Below are 20,741 nucleotides of genomic sequence, written 5' to 3'. Positions count from 1 at the left end.
GACATTTTGGAAAAGTCCAGCTTGGGCTTCGGCTCGGGCTGGTGGTGGTTATTTGCCCACAGATCTGCAACTGGTTTATGCCCCTGGTTTTTTGACCTTGGCTGGTGTGTGTGTGTGTAGCCTTGAGTATTTTCCAAGGTTGAGCTGAAACATCTCTCCAGAAAGCCCTGATTATTCCAGGCTGAAAAGCAGGTCTGAAGCAATTAGAGATGGAACAAAACCCTTCCAGCTATGGAGCGGTGCAAGGGAAACGGGGGAGAAATTGTGTGGGATGGATTTGAGCTTAAAGACAGGCTGGACCTGCAGGGAGGGAAACTTTTCTCCCTGCTCAGGAGCTAAGCAAAATCCTTGCTGGCCTCACATCAGTTTTTGGGGGATTTTTTTTTCACTCTTCAAGACTGATACTAGTGAGAATTGGATTTTGTCATGAGACTGCCATGGTGGTGACCCCTCCGTGGCAGCACAGTGATGTGAAATGATGCAGAGAGCTGGAAAGATAGGGCTGTACCAAGATTCGGCTTGGGTTTTGAGGACAGGATGCAAAACCAGGTTCTTCCCCAGCATCTGTCCATGGAGCGGGGGACACAGATGTGTCCAGAAATGGGAAGGGAGACCATGCACAAGGGTCAGTGCTGGTGCACCAGAATTGTCCACTGTTTGCTGCCTTCCCACGGCTCACCTGGCACCCAGCCCGGCCTCCATGGTTGGAAAACCAGAAATCTGTATATGTGAGTATTTAATCTGGCAGTTTTGCAAAGCAGAGCACAGCCTCCGGTCCTGGCTGACAGTTGCCGGAGCTTTACATTGCAAAACTCCAGCAACCGTCATCCAGGACTGGAGCCTGCCCTCTGCTCAGTTTGGAAGAGTCTCTTTTTGCATCTAATGAAAATTTTATTCTGATTTTTTCTGTTTTGTTTCTAAAACAAAGAGATGTTCCCAACACCCAGCAGCTGGAGATAAAAAAAAAAAAAGAATAAAATATTTATTTTAAAGTGAGTAATAAACTAACCTGGGAGCTTATGTCTAAGGAGGATTTATATTCTCTGTATTTCAGATGGGGGAAATGAGTCACCAACTAACGGCCAAAGGGAGCTGATGAACTGGAATGAATTACGTGGGGTTTTTCACCTTTTGAGGGAATTGAAACCTCTTTACCAACCTTACAGTCTGGTTCTCAGCCTGGTGCAGGTCTCCCAGGAGACTGCTTGCACGCTCACCCTGGGAGCAAGGGACACTGGAAGCCTCCTGTGAAGCAGCAATGTCTTGGCTGAAGCACATCTCCAGTTTGCCTGGGAATTAAAATCTCCTTCATCTGTCCCATCCTCCCTTGGAAACAGGAGAAAGTCAGTTCTTCCAGACCTCTTGGAGGCTTTTTGCTGCTCTTGGTGATTTTGTCTTCAGTCACTTTTGGAAAGAAACCAACCTGACCACTTTCTCCCGGTCTCTGTAATTCATTCCCCGCCTTCCTTCCCCTTTTATACTCAGATGAAGGAAATAATTAAAAGACCAGGAAAATGAGCTGTTGGCAAGTTTCCTCCAAAATTGCTCAGCACTAGGATGCTGTGCAGGGCTTGAAGTCTTTTGCAGAAGCAGGGTGGACTTTCAGGGGAGCTGCTGTGATGCCTCCATCAGAAACCACTTCTGTGGCTTCACTGCTCCCTTCCCCATGCTCTGAGATGGCAGCTTGCTGTCTTTTTACCAGAACAAAAGCACTGCTCAATACCCAGGCGGCTTCTTTTCAGCTTCAGATGAAGCCAGCCTTTGCACAGGAGCCTCCAATGTCAGCAGAGTTACCAGCCAGCAGCAATTTGCATCTCAGTGAAGCTCTGAGGGAAACCGGAGTGTTTTCCCCCATTTACCCCGCAGCTCGCCTGGCTGAGGCATTACTTTGGGGTTCCCTGAGCAGTTCCACTGTATCCTTGCTCTTGTGTTGCTGGGCTGGAGATGGGTTTTCTCAGCATATTTTGGGCAACATCTCACATCTGCTGTGCCAGACCCTCCACACGGGGTCCTGCTCAGATGATTCAACAGCAGCAACAGGAATTGCACGTGCTTGGAGCAAACCACTGCCTTACCCCAACCACTGTATCCCCTCTCACATTGTCTCCTTGCTGACTCCCCCCTGCAATTCACACCCATCTGGGGCTGTTTAACCTCTCCCTGCTCCCTTCAGAAAGACCACATCCATTAAAGTAGAGCCCCATCACCACCTCCCTTGGTTTGCACCCAGCTGCAGCAAAACAGAATTACCTGGAGGAAACTCGGGGATGAAGAAGAGCAAGAACAAGAACGGCAGGACTTTCCCTCCCCTCTCCTTTTCCTTTGCTGCCTGTCCCTGCTGGTGGTGGCAGTGCTGTCCCTCCTTCTCAGGTGAGTGAGTGACATGCAATATCTCTCAGATGCATTGAATTAGGGGTGGTTTCCAGTGAGGGGGATGCAGGGGATGGTCTTGGCTCTGTCACTGCTCAGACATCCTTGTCCCATGATTACCTGTGCCAGGACACCCACATCCCACTCCCCTGTGTCCCCTACCCCATGTAGGGTGAGGGAGACACCCTGAGATGCAGGGACCTTCCCGCCTCTGCCCTGCCTTGTCAGGGCATGTTGCTTTTTTCACCCACTAGCTTGTCCCCTTGTCTTTTGGGCCAGGTTTATCCTGCCTCAGGCACAGCCCCGTTTCTGCTGGAGTTTGTAGATGCTGCAACAGCACCCACAGTTACTCGACATTCGGACCACAGTGTTCCCCCAAGCCTAGTCAACGGAGATGCGGTGATGGGTTAAACCAGCACCTTGTGATGCTGACTCAGCCCTGCCTCTCCTGGTCTGGGCTGTGGGGCTGAAAAAGCCTTAGGTGAGGAACTAAGAGCAGGCTGAAGGAGGGAGGCTGCCTCTCCTGGGGGCTTTAGTCCCACCTTGGTCCTGCTGGCCTCCTAGCAGCCCTTGAGCTCCCTGTGCTTGCACAGCACAAGGCAGCTGTGGGGCCAGCGCTGGCACACAGCCATCGCCCCCATGCTCCCAGCTTTGCTGCCGACCTGCTTCCCATTATTTGGGAATGTGGCTTTTGCCAGTATATGGGAGACAGATTTTGCCTGGGGCTGCAAAGCGGGGAGATGCGGCTGCTGATGCCGGCACTGACCCGCATGCCCTGCTTGGGGCAGGTACCGCAGAGCTTTTTGCAGGTCAAGGTTGTCTCTGGGGTCAGAGAACGAAGTCTCTCCAAATCCCCGCTCCATGTGGCTGGTTGTACCCCCAAATCCATGTTAAATTGCTGGAGGAATCTGCATGAACACTTGTTTGGCTTGCTTCTGGAGGCAGACAGATGGACGGGGAAGAAATAGAGGTGAGATTAGCGTTTGTCAGTGGCAGCTGGGTGCCGTAAGCTGTTGTTTCAGGTGCAAAGCCCTGCTGCTACTCTGGAAGCTCAGCTTTCTTTTCCCATCCTTGTCCCTCTGCAAGGGGAAGGTCCCAGCTCCCTGCAGGGGCCAGGAGTTGAATCAAAAGCATCTCAATGTGTTGTGGGATTTTAATGTGTGGGGTTTGGGTTTTTTTTCCTTTTTCTGGCTGACTGGTGAGGTTAGCTGAGACCTGGTGCTGGGGATGGTGAGTGGTTTAGCAAAGTGGTGTTTTTTTGCTGGGGGTGGCCAGACTGGGTGTGTGGATCCCACATGGATCTGTCCCTGTGTTCCTGTGCTGGTGGCTGTCCTCCTCCTCCTTCTGCCCGTCAAAGGCAGCCCCCAGCCTGGGGAGCCCCTCCAGAGCTCCTTACAGCAGATGTGAGATTAAGCAGGGTCTGCTGTCTCCTTCCCCAGGCACCCATAAAGAAGGGGAAGGAAGTTTTCCAGGGCCTTTTCCCCAGCTCTGCTCACCAGCTGATGCAAACATCAGGCTCCTTTCCAGATCTTACTGTTTTTCGGTTGGTTTGTGTTTCCCCCCCCACTAACCGTAAATCAGGTTGCTCTCCCCAAGGACCATCTAATGCAGCTGATCCCACACATGAAGACCACCTCACAAAGCTCCTTTCCTCCCTTCCCTCCCCCTCTCTGCGCCCCCCCACCCCCAGCATGGCTTCAGCTAGGGATGCAGGGAGGGTGAGGGGGGTGGCAGTGAGGATGCTCATTGCCACCCCCAGGTCCTGCCTGCCGGCTCCAGGCTCCCTTCCCAGGCATTGCAGGCAGAAACCCTTCAGCTCTCATTCACAGCCCAGCTCTGCTCCTCTTCTCCGTTCCAGCCTCTTTCCCAGGGGAGGATGGGGATTAAGAGGAAGCAGATTAAACCTAATGGATTGATTGCAATTATTTTCCTTTGTTTATTTGCAGTGCTGTGTGGTGTGGGAGCATGAAAAAAGGGAATGCTCTTTATGTGCGCGCAGTTCTGGTCCTCATTATGTTTCCTGCTAGAGCGCGACCCAGGCCAGCCAAAAATAAAACTAGCTACATATGAGCATCCTATTTCAAGCTCGTATAAACTGCGACGTGTAAATACTTTTATGCGCAAACCCACACACAATCCTGTGCAAAGCAATTCCAACACCAACCCTGCAAGGTCCCAGTTGCCCTCGCCCATGTGTCCCAAGTTCATTGGGGACACACACCATCCTAGGAGCCATCGGAAGCTCTTTGGGGCAAGTACCAACTTCTTGTTTGGGGGAAGATTTACCTGTCTCCCTGCCTGGGGTTTTCCCCCCTAATTTGGATGCCTGACTGCCATGTGAGTATTCAGCATCTGAAATGCACCCTGTATCCCTTTGCCTACCTGGAGCTGAGCCCTCCAAGACCTTCCTGGATTCATTGCAAAAACTTACCTCTGTCTAAATAAATCTCCCTGGGTCTGCGGGTTTTGTGTAGGTTCTCAGGAGGCTGATCCTGTGCTTTGGGGTGCTGAGGGCAGCATTGCTAACAGCACTGAGGTGCAGAAATAGGAGCCTTGTGCCCAAATCAGCAAATGCTTCAAAATAAGTGGACTGAGACTTTTAATGCTCTTTTACAGCAGCTGAAGTAACTCAGAGGGGCAAAAGGAGGAAGCTATGTTCTTTTTCAGGGTGTTTTTTCCCCAACATCGAAGGTCTCTCCTGGAGCACACTGGTTTTGCCCTCCCAGGAGTGTGGTGGGCAGTGCTGCCGGATGTTTAGGATGCTGCCCGGCAGGGCAGTAAGCTGCTGTACAAAACTGGGTAAGTGGTGTCAAGCTCCTGATTCCACATTCCTGGCTGAGTTCCGAGTTGAGTTTCCTCCACCAGGTAAGATCAGGCTTTACATTCCTGCTGTTTACAAGATTATAATAGGACCATGGGGAAGAAAGAAGAAAAAACCCCACCCCACCCTCGAAGGCTTTGAGGCCATCCTTCTTATCACAGACTCACAAACCTCAGTTCTTGGTGGAGGGGGAAAAAAACCAAGCAGCACGCCAACCTAGTGATGCTCTTTATTGGCATCCGATGAGTACACAAGGACAGCTACTCACCCCGCCAGCACAGTGGCCTGCCACCCCCCCACCCCCACCCCCACCCCGTGCATCACCCTCCCACCTCATGCTGCTCACACCCCACCCACAACCCCCCCAAACTCCTATGACGGCTATTTCTTCACCGTAATACTTCCTAATAAATCGGCACTGGTATTACAGAGGGGTGAGTGGAGAAACACAAGTTCTTTGTACAACAGAAACATTAGAAAAGAACACAAAACATACTGATGAGCACTAACTTTGGCTTGGTTTTCCCTCTTTGTTGTTTTTTTTTAAAATATTTTTATTTATTTTCTGCAATCAGGGATGTAAGGCGTCCCCCAGCTTCTCTTTGGATGCTGAGTTTGTCTCCATTTCCTCAGCCCTGAGGAAATCCCTTTACTATGGCAATTGAAACCTGAGACCATGGCAATATTGTCCTGAAGAAAAGCAATTTCCAGCTGGCAAGGTATGGCCAGGTTGACTTGTCAGACTGATTCGAGCAGTTTGTTTGGCTTTTGACCTGGGCACTTTATTCCAGTCGCCCTCAGTTTATATTTTAGTTGCTTCAGCAAAAAAAGGGACTGATGGAAACAACCTGACAATAACCAATGTTTAAATTAATCCAAAAGCACCCCTTTGGATGGCTTCGTCTGGCAGAAGCCAGCAACCCTGCTGGGGGGTTGCAAGCCAGAGTTGCCCACTGCAAGCAGGGTTGCAAATCTAGGGCAGTTTCATTAGATTTTAGTGATGGGAGAGGTTCAGGCCTTGGACGAGGGACTCACAGCCCTGTCAGGGCCAAGTGTTTCTAACCAACGGGTTTGGCATGGGCAGCCAGCGGCCAAAATGTTGCAGGTGGTGTTCCTCCAAAGGGATCTTTGCTTTTTTGCTGCAGGAGGTGTCAAATACCATATACTGGAGATTCAGATTCAGCCTGTGCTGCTTTATCATCCAAAGCACAGGGCGCAAAATTCCTGACAGCTTTTGAAGGATCTGGGCACTGGATCTGGGCACTGGAATCCTATTGACGCAGGCTCCAATCCCTCAGAAAGCACTCCTTCCCAACACCTGGCAGCTCCACCAGGAACACCAAATCTTTCCATGTTCCCAAGTTCCCATGTTTTCATGGACATGCTGCAGTGATTTTTGGGGTGTGCATGTTTCCCTGCCTCCCCATTGAGTCTTTAAGGCCAGAAACAAGGTGGGACCGAAGGCTTCGGCTGCAAGACAAAAGCTTGCCTTGCAGGCAGAAAGGCTGTGAGGAAGAGTAGAGGGGCTGGAGCAGGCGCCGTCACCCCATGTCACATGTAGAAACATCAAGCAGTTAGTAAAACGACACAGTGTTATTTACAAGTCTTGCTTATCTCCTTAAGGAGGGAAAGAACGTCACCTTCTGCCTTCAGGAAAGCGTTCCTGGCTGAATCCAAGGCAAAGGGGAGTCCATAGGTACAGACATACCCAGCATCAGGTGCGTGCACCAGCTCACCTTGCAGTCCCTCCTCTGCAAAAAGCTCATGATGCTCCAGGCAAGCGAGGCACCAAAGCCGTATTGGGGACGTCCCCCAGGACTGTGCTGGCTGCTCAGCAGCAGCTCACAGGGGGAACAGGGTGCTCGCCTGCCCGGCTGCTGCTCTCCAGAATCACCTCTGAGCAAGCTGGGTGCTGGGCAGGGTGCTGATATGCCAAGAAAACGCACTTACAGCTGTGGAGGCGGTGAGTGATGTCCCTTCCCCAGGGCTGTGGTGGGGTCCCAAGTGGAGGGAGGTGCTGAGGCCAACCAGGGATGCCGTGGGGAGGCAGGTGGTGCACTGAGGGTGGGCAGCACCCACTGTGCAGCCACATGGAGGCAAAAGGCCCACAGCAGATCAGGCAGGGGCATTTCTTAGCCACCCTTCACAGTGCTGGAGAAGGAGCCCTTAGCCCTTACAAGGAGGTTGGGACCGCCAGCCCCTACTGGGTCTCCAGGCGAGGAGGGACAGTGCAATCACAGCAGGGTGGCTTTGCCCCCGGGTTGATGCAGTGCAGGAACACCAGGACTGGTGCCAAGGGAAGGATGAGCAGCGCCCATGTCATGTCCCTGCTGCAGGCAGGCACTTTTTCAGCCCTTTAGACCTTCAGTGTTCCCCCACAGAGCTCCAGTTCTGGGGAACTGGTGGCACCTATATGTCTGGTCCTCAATGTTTGGGTGGTCCCAGCCGCTCCTCACTGAGACCAAATGCTGGCAGCCCCGTGGACCATGCATGGAGGCTGTGCCCCCCAAATTTCACAGTGTAAGTTGGGCTGCTGGAAGCCAAGTCCTTTCTGCCAGAACACCCCGCCTTGACACAGCCCATCTGTAGGACCAGACCCCTCCCCAGATCCTGGTACAGCAGATCCAGTTCTCTCCATTCCCACCCCAGACCTGTGGTTTGGGGAAAGCAGCTGGATTTCAGGGTGTTGGAAGGGAGAAGGAAATAGCGGCAGGGTGGGCCAAGGAGGAAGAGCAGAAGGAAGAGGAGGACTGGACCCCCAAGGAGGAAGGAGAAGGGGCTGGAAGAGGAGAGGGCTGAGAGTGCAGTGCTCATTCCTGCGTCTGTCTGTCCAGCCTCACAGGGCTCAGAGGATGCTCCAGTGGCAGACAGGCTTTGGGCATTGAGCCCCGCACCCAACCCACTTATGAGCTGCCAGGGGAAGGCGGCATAGGGAGCGGGCAATACCGAAAACAGGAGCTTAGTGCATACGGGACGGTAAATTGGGGGGGCCTGGGGACCCCCCACTTCCTTCCCACCCTCCCCTTCAGGGCTCTCGGTGCCAGGGAGGGGAGAGGTGAAGGGGGAAGGGGACCCCATGGGGCTGCCCCAGGCCACCCTTCAGACGGGAGAGGTGGCGGTGGACTCGCTGTACAAGCTCTCGACGATGTCCCCACGCTGGATCTTGCGCAGGGCAGCAAGCAGGGCATCAAGGGTGGCTGTCTCCTTGGAGGACCAGTCGGCCAGGAGAGCCTGGGCAGGTGATTCCTCCCGGGTGAAGGAGTCTATGAGGTCCTCCTTGTAGCCCAGCTCCCCGGCCAGCCGCCTCCATGTCTCCTCTGTGGAGCTGCCCAACAGCTTCTCCACCTCCTCCTGCTTGCTGGGTGGCAGGTTGGTGTAGAGATTCCCATCTCCCTTGGGCGCTGGCAAGGATGAAGCGGTGTTAAGTCCATCCCTGGGGTGCCCTTGCCCACCCTGCAGCACCTGGTTTGCCCTACCTGGCCCCTGGGTGCTCTGGCTGGGTGGCTGCTGGTCATGCAGGCTCTGGCTGTCCACCGAGATGCCGCTGTCGCTGTGCAGCTTCTCACCCTCTGGTGAAGGTGTCTGGTTCACCGGGCGGTTGTTGGCCCCTTGCTTGTTCTGTTTGCAGTTGTTCCACCTGCAGGAAGAGGAGCAGGGAGATGACAGCAGCTGGCGACATCCCCTGGGCTGGGAGCAGGTTTGTTGATTTGTCCCCCTTTCTTGGGACGACTTTTCCTAGGGAGCAGCATTTCTTCTACAGCCTCTGGCTCAACCTCTCCATCACAGCGGCTGGATCAGTTTAAATCAGCATTTGCAGGTGCCAAGCTCCCGAGCTTTGCAAGGGACTGGGGCAGGGCTCCCTCCTGCATGGATCTGCTGCAAAAATGTGTCTGTGCTGCCGGAGCATGCAGGGGACCTGGGGTGCCTGTGGGTCCCTCAGGGTGCCTCCAGCCTGGGGTGCCTGGGGAGCCGTCAAGCTGGCCCTGGCCTGTCTGGGGCCAGGTGCAAACCCAGCACACACAGGGGATGAGCCCCTGAGTGTGATGAGCCGCGACGGGCGCTCACAGTGTGCCAGAGCAAGCAGAGACCAGGCAGGGCGGGAGTTGCAATGAGGGCTCCCCCACCCTGCTGCCATCTCCCTCTTTCACCCCTCAGCTGCCTGATTTCTCATGCATTTTTGGAAATCCATCTCCTACCACCCAGCCTGGTCCCCTCCTTCCCTTGTTGGTGTCAGCTCTGGCTGTGGGACCTCCGAGGTGGGGGGACGCAGCCTGTTTCCCACTACCTAAATCCTCTGCCATGACCCCACAGTGCTGCCTTGGTCCTCTACCTTTTGAAAGCGATGTAGGCCACCAGGCCCACCACCACAGCTGCCAGGATGGAGCAGTAGACAGGGATGAGGTTGTCAGCAGTGCCGCGGCTCACAACAGGCTGTGAGCTGCCTATGATGGTGGTGGCAGTGTCTGCCGGGGTGCTGGGCATCACTTCAGTGTTGAAGTGGTCCCTGGTGATGGCCTCAGGGCTCTCAGAGCCCACCAGGGATGGTGTGTGTGTTGTCCAGCGAGGGTGGAGGTCTGCCAAGAGGGAAGGGAAAAGAAATCGGAATAATTAGTCACACAGCTAGCCATGTCTTCTAATGGGCTGTGGTGGGTGAACTGATAAAGGGACAGCAATCTCTGCAGGGACCTTTTTCCAAAAGCTGCAGGGCTTGCAGAGGTGCCAGCTCTGCCCCATCCCCTTGTCCCCAGGCTTGTACTTGCAAACTACCTCATCCTCTGGCCCCAGACAGCACTAGCCTTCCTGGTCCCCAGGACAAGTTGAAGCTGTCCCCTGCCCTGTATGGCTGATGGCACCTGGTTGTGGTTGGCATGGACATGGCTTTGCAAGTTCTTCCTTCCCAGCACTGGGTTTGCTCGAGTCCTGCAGCCCTTCCCACCACGTGCAAGCTGTAGACTGAGGCCTGGGCTCCCATCGCTGGTACTGAAGCTCAGGGAAGCAGCCCCAGCTGCCTCCCATCCACTGCACATCTGCCCCAGGACCTGAGTAAGGCAACCCAGCTGCCTCCACAGTTTGCATGGAGCCGGGCTCACCTGCTGTCAGCAGCACCAGAGCCTGGATTTGCCCTTTTCCCAGCCCCTTGCCTGCAGCCATGTGCCCCACCAGCCTGGCTCCATTTGGGAGTGACCCCGTTCCTGCCATGCCCTGGTGTATCCCATGAAGCGAGCGGATATGTCTTCTCTTGCCCCAGGGAAATGCTCTGCAGCTGCCCCATCCCCTCCCATGGGCACCAGCTCCTTCCCAAAGCCCCCTGTGTCCCTCTCCAGGGCTTTGTCCTGTGCCCGCTGGCACCAAGCTCTGCACAGCTGTGCCGCGCCCGCCAGCCTGGCGAGGTGGAGCGAGTGCTGTGGCAGGGAGCTGGCACCTTGCCCTGCCAGCCCTCCCAGCCATGGCCTCCAGCTGGACCTCGCTGCCCTTTTGGAGCAGCGCTTCGGTAGCCGTCACAGCCGCTTCCGCCAGGGCCCCAAGGCCAGCTAACAAAGCTGGCCCTGTGCTCCTTGACTTATGGCTCCATTTACTCGACCCTTTTCAGGGAGCTGTGCTGGCTGCCCCTGTGCTGTGAATCAGTAGCGGCCAGGACAAAGGTCTTTTCTCCCCAGCTGGGCTCAGGGCAGGGAGTCACGCTGCTGCTGCCAAGGAGCAAGCAGGGCATACCCAGCTGAAACAGCCCTGCCACTCCTTGTGGGGGGGTCCACACCGCAGTGGGGTGCAGGCTGGAACAGCGAGGGGCTGCTGTCAGTGAATGGTGCTCTCCCCCTGCCCCTGAGCACTGAACCCTCCTGGGCTGTGGGGCTGGCTGTTCTCTGGCAGTTACATCAGAAACCCATCAGCTGCTAAGCTCCCGCTTGATGAAGGCTTGGGTGGCGGCGAGCACAGCATCCAAGACTGGTGAACCTATTGGCTCTGCTTGCTGTTCATGGACACCAAAAGCCATCTGGCAGAGTGCCTGCACCCACAGCATCATCCTGCCGGGATTTCAGCCAAGGAAGCCTGTGGGAAGGGCCAGGCAGATCCTGGGGGCCAAGCATTTGCAAGGGCGACAAGGGCTCAGGGTAAGTGCTGCCTTGGTAGGATGCTGCAATGCCTGAGGGCTGGGGGTCTCAGATGGACCCCCGGGTCCTCTCCTCCAAGCCCAGAGACATGCCCCTGCCTCCCCATTGCTGTGGTACAAAGGGAAACTGAGGCAGGGAGTGCTACAGGAAACCCAGTGAACCCGCTCTCCCCTCCACAATGGCTCTTCCCATGAAAGGCAGCATTACCTCTGCATTCGGCATCCGAGGTGGCCGTGCACTCCTTCACCATCACCTCATTCTCCTCACAGGTGGTGCAGGGCAGGCAGGGGTCCACGAAGTTGGCTTCACTGGAGAAGGTGCCCTCAGGACACTCCTCGCAGACTGTATCCTGTGAGTCCTGGCACGGGAACATGAGGCCAAAGCCCACTTCGCACACCCGGCACTCCTTGCAGCTCCCACTCTGCTCATCCTGGTAGTAGCCGTAAGCACAGCGGCACACAGCGTCGTCCGACTCCACACAGGGTGCGGACATGCTCTGCAGCCCCACGCACTGTGTGCAGGGCTTGCACGGCTCCGTGGCACTCACCGTGTCTGAGTAGGTGACACCTGGCAGGGGACAGAGGGTGAGGTGAGCAGGGTCCAGCATGGCATCCCTGTCCCCATGGCTACTTTGCTCCCTGGCACAGGCTTTGCCCCATCACCAAATGGTGCCAGGCTCGGGAGATGGGCTTGTGCAGCAGCTGCTGGAAGGGACCATTGCCCCTTTCATTAATTTTCCCTTCCTCCTCCAAACCAAGGGGAGAGGTGTCCCCTCTGCCACCTCCCAACACCACCGAGAGTCCTCTAGCCCACAGGTTCTACTTCCCATTAATAGCTACACACTTTTCTGCAGCAATTTGCAGCTCAGCGGGGATCCAGCCTTTGAGCTCTTGCAGCCTGGGCAGGGCTGGATGCTGCCCTCAATGTGCCCATCCCAGCACTCGGTGCCTGTGTCCCCAGGTAAGCATCCCTGCCCCTGGCTGGGGCACCATCGCCATTTTTGACCTCTGGATGGTCCCTGTGGGCGTCCTACAGCCATTGCTGCTCCCCAGCATCCCAATAGCTTTCTCCTCTGCGTCCTGCCTGGGGCAGGAGGGGCCTCGGGGCATCTCCACCCTGTGCCCCCCTCCTTGGCCTCGTGCCCCTGACTCAGGGCATGATGCAAACAGGAGGTTACAACACTAATTGCTGACTCTTGTCTGACCCCAGGGCTTCTTGCTCTCCAGTTTCATCCTGCAGGACTGACTCTGCTGGGGAAATCAATCCTCCTCCTGCATACCAGCAAGCTGCCCCCGCTGCCCTCTCCCTCCTGCTGCCCCCTCCCAAAGGTGTTTGAAGATATTTTTAGCCTGGGAAGACGGGTCATCTCCCATCCTGGAGGGCACAGCTGCTGTCCCATTGGATGCCTCCCTCACATTGATCCCTCACAGCCTGCAGTGCCGCAATGCCCCATCTTCACTTGCCCATAATGCCAGGGGGAAGTCCAGCTGCCTTGATGGAGAAGGTGCCAGGGAGCTCAACCACAATCCTTCTGCTAGCCTGGCTCCTCAGGAAGGCAATCCAGCCATGTGCTATAATCTTCAATTACCTGCCTGTCTTCCGAGGATGGTCATAGGAGATGGTAATTCCCACCTTTAGTGACTTCCAGCTTCCCTGTGTGGCCAAATGGAGACTAAGCCACAGACAGGCTCAGGGCATAGCTGTTCTGGTGCTTAATTTTTTGTCTGCTTTCAAGATAGAGGGGAGTGAAGAGCTCTGAGACCCTGGTGATGGGCAGGGTTAGAGGGATGGAGGTGGCACCCCAGCCTCAGTAGCTGCTTTCCCACCGTGGCTCAGCTGCAGTAAACCCTGAGCAGCAACAGCAGCGACATTTCCACTTCACACCATCTCCCCCTTGCCCTGTGCCTGTGCGTCCTGCTCCTCTCTCACAGCCGGCCACATGCTCTCCTTGGAAGTGCAGGACCTGGAGATGAACCCACTCTGCTGCCATTGGCCTCCAGCTACCTCCTTGACTCTGCCCTGGCATGGGCAAGCAGCCCCTGCCCCCCTGCCCAGCCAAGCAGGCACAGCCAGCACAGCACTGGGTCAGCTGCTGACATGCGTGGCTCCCATTAACCTGGGCTCATCCTTTGCATTATTCTGAATTATTGATAGGCACACTTAGAGTGGGGAAGTGGCCAGGAAAGGCATACGGCTGAGTGGGCACATTTTCAATGGCAGCAAGGTATCTGAGCTGGGCAATTACAGCCGAGATTTAAAGAGGGTCCCCCTCCCTCCTGCCCACAGCAACGCAGGCTGGCCAGAGGGATAAATAAATCATGAGGCAGCAATCAGGGGTAGCTAGCAAGGTGAGGGAGAAGGAAAATTGTAATAAAAAAAAAGCAAGTGGCCATTTGGGCTAATGCAGGGTCTGTTTCCTCCAGCCCCTGTGGGCTTTGCCAGGGGTTGTGCTTTGGTTGTAGCAAATTTCTGCAAAACAATTTGGCGAGTGAATCAGGAAGGCATCAAAGGCAATAGCTCAGAGGCAGCCTGGGGTGGAGGTGGGCATTCCTCCCTGCTGCCTCACACTTAACAGGCAGGGTCCAGGGCTGCCTGTACCTGCCCAATATCCACAGCAGCAGGATCCAGCATGAGCCCAGGTCCAAAAGGACCCTCTCCCCATCCCAGCAAGGGCTGACAACGGGGTTTGTAAGTCTCCTCTCCCCACCCCAAAATCCTGCTCTAGGCTCAGAGGAGAGCTGGGAGAGTGTTTACCCCCTTGCAGCACCTGCACCCATGAGTCACTCCATGGTCACCCCACCCAGCAGCTCCCAGCTGACAAGCTGCTAAGGATTAGTCCATGCTGCTATTAATGAATGAATGAAAGGCAGCTGGGGGCAGGGCTGGGGTATAAAGCAGGAGGGTTTGCAGGGGGCTTTCTTTTGGTTGTGGCTCACTGGTTTTGTCTGGAGTTTGTTGGTTTTGGGGTGTTGTTTTTGTGTTTGGCTTTTTGTTTTGCTTTTTTTTTTTTAAGGTGGTGAGTAGGCTGGTTTTTCTTCTTGGTGCTGCTTATCAGGGTGATAGAGGCCTGATCTTGCTGTGGGTGGCACACCATGCTGTTGTGTAGCTGGGTAAGTGAGGGGCATCCCATGTTCTAGATATTCCCAAACAAGGGGTGGCAGAGCTATGAGCTGCGGGCATGCAGATGAAGGGCTGTGGGGGAAATCATGGAGAAGGGGACACGGCTGCTTGGAGGCCAGGAGCATTCAGCCTTACTGGTCCAGGAGCAGCAAAGCTAAGTAGGGCACAAGGTTCTGCCCTGGGGCTTTGCTCTCAGCCTGGGTGAGATGCTGGGAGTTCTCACAGCTGCAGTGTTTGCTGCTAGCTGCTCTTATTTCTGCAGTAATGGAGGAAGGGGCCAGACCCTTTTGTTCTGATACTTTCCAGATCAGCTCCCTGACCCAATAGAGCTGCTGCCTGATGTTAATCCCCCTGCAAAAATGCAAATGCCTGGCCTGTCACAACGTGGGGCTGGGCAGGAGAAGCTGGGATACGAACCAGAGCAGTGGTGCCTGTGCCCCAGCTGACACATGGGCTTGCAGCGCTACGCCCAGGTCACAGTCCTGGTTTCACCGTAACCTCTGGGTCCTCCAGGGAGGGTGGTAGTTCCCTTTATCTGTTCAGTTCCCAGAAAGAAATCGGGGAGACAGCCATCTGCCAGCCTGGAAATGCGGCTAATGGGACATGGTCTCATCTGAGCATTCCCCAGGAATGCAAAGCAGCCCTCTGTATTTACAGCCCTGCACACCACGGGAGCTGGAGCCTGACACCCTGGCCAGGTTCCCTGCAGGAAGGGCTGGTGGGGATGGATGGCACAGTGGATGCCCTGACACCTGGCAGAGAGACAGAGTTGAGCCTGTCGCAGCCCGGGAGGGAGCGAGCCTGCTGTGCTGTGCAGGGTTATCCTGCACAGCAGCCCTGAGGTTGCAGCTGGTGGGATTCAGCCCCTGCAGCCAGACACAGGGAGGGTAAGCGCGATTCATCGATTCTGCAGGAGAGCAGAGGTATTTTTAGCACTGCCCTGACACTGCTCCATCTCCTGCTCCGTACTAGCACTGCTCTGCTTATACTGTTTCTCTCCCACTGGACTTTGCCTCCTATTTGCTCTCCCACAGCCATGCTCTGTCCCTTCCCCCTCTCAAATCACATCTCCAGAGCAATCTGGGCTTGGCTGGCACAGCTTTTCCTACAAATACTTGTCCATTGGCCTTCAAAGGCTTTGCAGCAGTAATTTGAAGGGCAGATTGCTTATGCCGATCATGGCATTGTTCAAACAGTAATAGTTGGACCACTTCATCTGTAAGCATTTAAGCAGGTCTCCAGCACACATCTCTGGCCGACATTTATGAAGCTGACATAGGTAACGTGCCTGAAGCTGGCCAAAAGAAAACTGTTCCTCTCTTGGCTACCTATGTGATTATGTGATTTGCTTCTCCTGTCCCACACTTGCTTTTATGTTGCAGTCTTTACAAGGTTTAAAAAAAAAAAACAAACAGGTGGATCATTGGGAGACATCTGTGTGGCTGGATCCAAGACCAACATATAGTCAGTGTGAGGAGGGGAACTTTTTTTGTAGGCAAATGTCTGGCCATGAGCCGGTAGCTCAGGACCCATCGGGAGGGGAACAGTGCTGAAAGGGGGATCTGCAAAGGTGCCTGGTACTAACAGATCCCAAAGCAGGGTAAGCTGTTGAATCCGTGGCTGGGATTTGCAGGGTGGGTGCTTTGGGGAAATATTGGAAATAACCCTGGTGTCGGTGCAGAGGTGGGTGGCCTAGGAAGGCTGAGTACAAGGCAGAGCTGATGTGTGCAAGGGCTGTGTGTTGGAGTGTTGGGCTGTGCACAGAAAGATGGAAGCAAACAGCACAAATTGTGCCCAGGCAACACTTCCAGGAGGGAAAGAGGATGCACTTCGGGAGACCCAAGTATATGTTAATGCTCATGGTCCCTGAACCCCCGGCCCCACACCAGCAACCCCTCTGTGGCCCTCTGCGGAGGGGAGCAGGTACTCACTGTCTAGGCAGGGCTCACAGATGGTCTGGTTGACCCCGCAGGGCTGCACCACTCCCTCTCCCAGGTTGCAGGCTTTGCAGCACTCCCCACTTGTTGTGTACATCTTCGTGAAGCACTTGTCCTTGGAGCCCCAGGCAGATCCCTGGGAGAGAAAAGAGAGCCAGGAGATGACCGTTGCTGTGGGACCCTCCCTGCAGGGGCAGGTGGACAAGTGTGTCAAATCCAGGTAGGGTCCTGCTCTGGGGTGAGCATCACATGTTGGGGCTAAAGGGGGCTCATTAAATATAGGTCTTGGGAGAAATTATGTTCCTATGCAAAAGCAGCTCATCAGGAAAGCCCCTGCCAAGGTCTACAGCTGGAGGAAGGTCAGAAAAGCTCACATCTCCACAGTCCAGGCTGGTGAGTATTGTGGGGGGTGGGGGTTTCTGTGGGGCTTACAGCATTGTTTGCTCTTGTCTCTCACCTGAGCCATCTCCTTTAAGGATATTTTGCCATCCTGAAGGGTTTAGCCCTTTCCAGCCTGGGGGAAGGTAGGGCACTGCATGCAGCCTGGCAGCAGGGAGACCTGCCTGTGGCAGTAGAGGGTTTGGAGAGCTGGGGTGGCAGCTCTGCACAGTGCTCTTGCTGCATGCGGGGATCAGAAATCAGACCCCACAATGGAAATGAAGACTTTGAAGGCAGCACCAAGAGCTTCAACAACATTACTGTCTAATGGAAGTAAGCGTACCTACTTATAAAACCTGTCATCACATATGGAAGCAATAAACATGCCATAAGCAGTGGGGTCAGAGCCACCCTGCACATGCACTTTACAGCCTGGGGAATGGGGTGCATTTGCAGGACAGCTGCTTCCCAAAACTCCTTGCTGGGGCCATGCAGTGCAGGAGGCATCTCCGCCTGAGTGCAGGGCTGCTGAGATGCTCATGGTGATCCGAGCTCTGCAAGGGCTCCTCTTGCTCTCTTTCTCGCAGGCAGGTGTATTCCAGGGTCGGACCATCCCCCTGCCATCCAGCTAAGCCAGATTTGGTGGGGGGAGAAACTCAGCTAACGCTTGAGGGAGCTCCCCCTCCCTGTGCATCTGGATGCCTCGTCAGCCAGTTGGCTGCCTCCTTGCACAATGCGGCGTTATGAACTCGCTGTGCATCATCCGGCAGCATCCGGCCTGGCTGAGACAATGGAGCGCCAATTATAGGCATCTGAATGACAAAGTGCTCCAATTACCCTGCACTTGAAAGCATGTGCTCTCCTCCTTGGCGCTGCTTTGCCAGCCCAGGCTGGCAGCCCGCTCCAGTGCTGGGCCCCAGCCGGGCAGACAGGAGGGCTTGGTGTGTTGGGGGGCGTCCCAGCACTCCCAAATAACAGCTGGGCAATGGATTTGGGGATGAGGAAGGGGCTCACTTTGCAGTAGGCTGGCTGCATGCCTCTTCTGGAGGACAGATCTGGCTCAGGGGGCTTTGCAGCAAACCTGGCTGGAGCTCACCCTGCGGCTCAGTCCCCTGCAACCCTCCCATCTCCCCATGGTTGTGGCAGCAGCAGCCATGAGTGGGAACGGGGAAGTGGCCAAACGTGCCTGGCTATAAATAGTGCTGGAAAGGCTGGGGCAGCGCAGCTGGGGCCGGCTCTCCCATGCCGCAGGCAGCTGCAAGTGGCTCACTGAGCCTGCGGGGATGGGACCTGGCCACACTGCCCCCTCCACGCAATACCTGGACCCTGGCAGCTAAACCCAGGGACCCCCTCTGGCCACATGTCCCCTCCCCATCACCCCCTGCACTCCTAAATGCTGAAGAAAATGCATCTTCCAGTCCCAGGTGCTGCACCCCTCCAGGTTTCCCTTTCAGTTCTCCTTCTTGAGCACTGAAACCACCATAAAGATTAACACACTTACAAAAGTGGCACATGGTCTGTGTTAGCCTGCTGAAATGTGCATGTTATTAACACAACTCCTGTTGACAAAGCCACAGGTATTAACACCATAAAGCATTTTGACAGCTGGATGAAGGCGGGGCGGGCCACAGATGGAGGGTGCAAGCAACACCTCTGTAAGCTTTTAATTGCTTTTGGAGTCGTGTCAGTGGGTTTTCATGCCCAAGCAGGCACCACCGGTTGAGGAGATGGCCTCCGAGGAAGATAGGCGAAATGGGAGTTTGACATGGCACCATCAGCTCCAGAGCCCTGGCACAGAAAATTGCTTTGCACCAGAGTGGGGAGGGAAGGGGATGCTACAGCTGGGGTTGGGCCCAATAGCAAGCCTGGATCTGAACTGCCTGTGAGCCTGACAGATGGGCTCTGCTTTTCTTGGCAAAGCACCTTGCCTAGGAGAGGCCAAACCCCTGGCTCCGAGCAATCCCCAAACTCTGGGCAGCAGAGAAAGCCACGTCTGAGGTCTGCAGGTCCAGCCGAAGCTTGGCACAGCAGGGCTGGGAGGGCTCTGCCTCTTCCCACACAGACCTACCAGCCAAGCAGCACAGGTGAAGAGCAATGACTCTGGGGTGCCTGGGGTTCAGGGTGGCCCCAGGCCTGTGGCCACAGCTGTGGGTGAATATCTGGACATGCCTGGGTGAAGGCTTGGCAGACCAGCCGGGCTCCCTCTGTGCACAGTGCCAGCCCCCCAACTCAGCAGGTTCAATTCTGGGGGGCAGATCCAGCCCCACAGCAGCAGGTGCCCCAGCTGGCGATGGCTGGGCTCAGCCCTGACCCAGGGAGGCGGCTGCAGAGAGTTGGGGGATGCCAAAGCCCAGTCTTGCTGCAGCAGTTGGGGTCTGCCCAAGGCAGGTAATTCCCTGGGGTGAAATCATTTGAATCCATATGGCTGGGACAGTTTTTGCTTTTCCTGCTGCCCACTGCTGCTGCGAGTGTCTCTGGGGAGCTTGGCCAGCCCAGTACCATGGTTGTACAGGGGAATGAGGCTCTCTGGCACAATGCTGCAAACACCGCTCTCCTCAATCTCTGCACAAAACCGCTAAAGCACCAGCTTTAATATCCTGGCTGAAGGGTGTCTGGCTGCCTAATGCAACCTCTGGGACCCCCATCAAATCCTCTGCCAAGAACAGCCCTGTTTCTGCCCCAGGTAGGTGGGTCCATCCCTGCATGCCCACCCAGCTGCCCTGCTCCGGGTGTTTCCCTCTCCTGGCCCCCCAGTGCCATGAAGTTTTGTCTCTGGCACAGGAGGCTGTGCCCATCCCAGGGGCTCACACCACGGGGAAGAAGGTCTTGGCCTTTGCTCTGGGCAGCAAGCTTGGAGCGGGAAAGTCATGGGGTGGTCCTGGGGCTGTGGGATGGCAGGAGATAAAGGCACTGAGGGGGGGAGGGCGTCTTCTCCCCCCCCCTACTGACTGAGGGCTCTGTCATCCTTTTTTCCTGGGTAGAAGGGATGACAGAGCTCGATGCAGTGGGATCTGAGGGGCTGCATCCCTGTGGATCCCCCATCACCTGGGCCCCCTCCCTCCACACCCCGAAGTGCCCCGCCTGGCACCCCCGGTCCCCCCATCCCCCCCGAGGCTCCCCCCATTCCAGCCCTGCTGCACGGCGGGGAGCCCCGGGACTGCCTGCCTTGTACCCCCGGGACCTCCCGCCCCACACCCTCAGGGCTTTCCATCCCGGTGCACGTGGGACCATCCGTGTCTGCAGCCCGGTACCCCCGGCACTCTTCAAATACCCCCGCCTGGTGCCTCCGGGACTCTCCATCCCGGGACCCTCCATCCCACCCCCGCCTGGTGCCTCCGGGGACCCTCTGCGCTGCCCCCGGGATGCTGTCCCCCCGCTCGCCGGGCCGGGCCCGCACTCACCGCCAGGAGCAGCAGCAGCGGCAGGAGCCCGGCCATGGTGCGCGGGGGCGGCGGGGCCGGTCACCCCCCCCGAGAGCCGGTGCGCGCCCGGGCTGTCCTCCCTCTGCCGCCCGCCGCCTCGGCGGCAGCCAGAAAAGAGCTGCAAGTCCCTCCTCCTCCTCCTTCTCCTCCTCCTCCTCTCCGCCCCCAGAGCATCACGGCGAGCGACCCAGCCGGCACCCCGCTCCGCCGGCACACAAAGGCCGGACCCCCCCACCCCCTGCCACCGTCTCACGAAGTGCTTCTGGGGTACGCTTGATCTCTGTCTAAGCCAGCTCCTCAATTATTCGCACCCATCCATCCATCTCCGTGCGCCCTCCTCTGCTGTCCATCTGGCCATCCATCTCTCTCTCTCTCCATCCCCTCGAATGCCCACATTCATCCATCTGTCTGTCCCTGCACACCTCGCTCCAGCCCTCCACCACTCACCCTCCCCGTGACGGGTTTGTTAGCGCTATTGCAGCCCCAGTAAGAGCTTTGGGCAGGTCAGTAGCTGTGGCTGCGATAGGGTCACCAGACCTCCTTTGCCTGCATGCGACAAGGGACAGCATCCCATGGGTGCCTG

The 20,741-nt window shown here is 56.0% G+C and overlaps 1 protein-coding gene across 2 annotated transcripts; it reads right to left on the bottom strand.

The window, feature by feature from the left end:
- Window positions 1-5,720: 5,720 nt before the first annotated feature.
- Window positions 5,721-20,254, bottom strand: NGFR (nerve growth factor receptor). 2 transcript variants are annotated; one of them, XM_037411458.1, is made up of 7 exons: window positions 20,138-20,254; window positions 16,353-16,494; window positions 11,849-11,868; window positions 11,509-11,659; window positions 9,522-9,765; window positions 8,668-8,828; window positions 5,721-8,592 (listed from the first exon to the last, which is right to left on the bottom strand). In XM_037411458.1, the coding sequence occupies exons 1-7, from the start codon at window positions 20,171-20,173 to the stop codon at window positions 8,291-8,293; spliced, it is 1,056 nt and encodes a 351-aa protein (XP_037267355.1). In that variant the 5' UTR covers window positions 20,174-20,254; the 3' UTR covers window positions 5,721-8,290. The 2 variants fall into 2 exon arrangements, with proteins under 2 accessions (XP_037267355.1, XP_037267353.1); XM_037411456.1 differs by having other exon boundaries at window positions 11,509-11,868.
- Window positions 20,255-20,741: the final 487 nt, after the last annotated feature.

Source organism: Falco rusticolus, chromosome 18 (assembly GCF_015220075.1).
Source record: "Falco rusticolus isolate bFalRus1 chromosome 18, bFalRus1.pri, whole genome shotgun sequence".
Lineage (NCBI taxonomy): Eukaryota > Metazoa > Chordata > Aves > Falconiformes > Falconidae > Falco > Falco rusticolus.
This window is presented reverse-complemented; position numbering and strand designations above follow the sequence as displayed.

What these genes read in the sequence shown, in the direction of transcription:
- NGFR (XM_037411456.1), bottom strand. Translation starts at nt 20,173, where the DNA reads ATGGCCGGGCTCCTGCCGCTGCTGCTGCTCCTGGCG. An exon ending in GCCTACATCGCTTTCAAAAG is followed by an intron (nt 8,829 to 9,521) that starts GTAGAGGACCAA and finishes CTCTTCCTGCAG; the next exon opens with GTGGAACAACTGCAAACAGA. An exon ending in CCAGAGCACCCAGGGGCCAG is followed by an intron (nt 8,593 to 8,667) that starts GTAGGGCAAACC and finishes CATCCTTGCCAG; the next exon opens with CGCCCAAGGGAGATGGGAAT.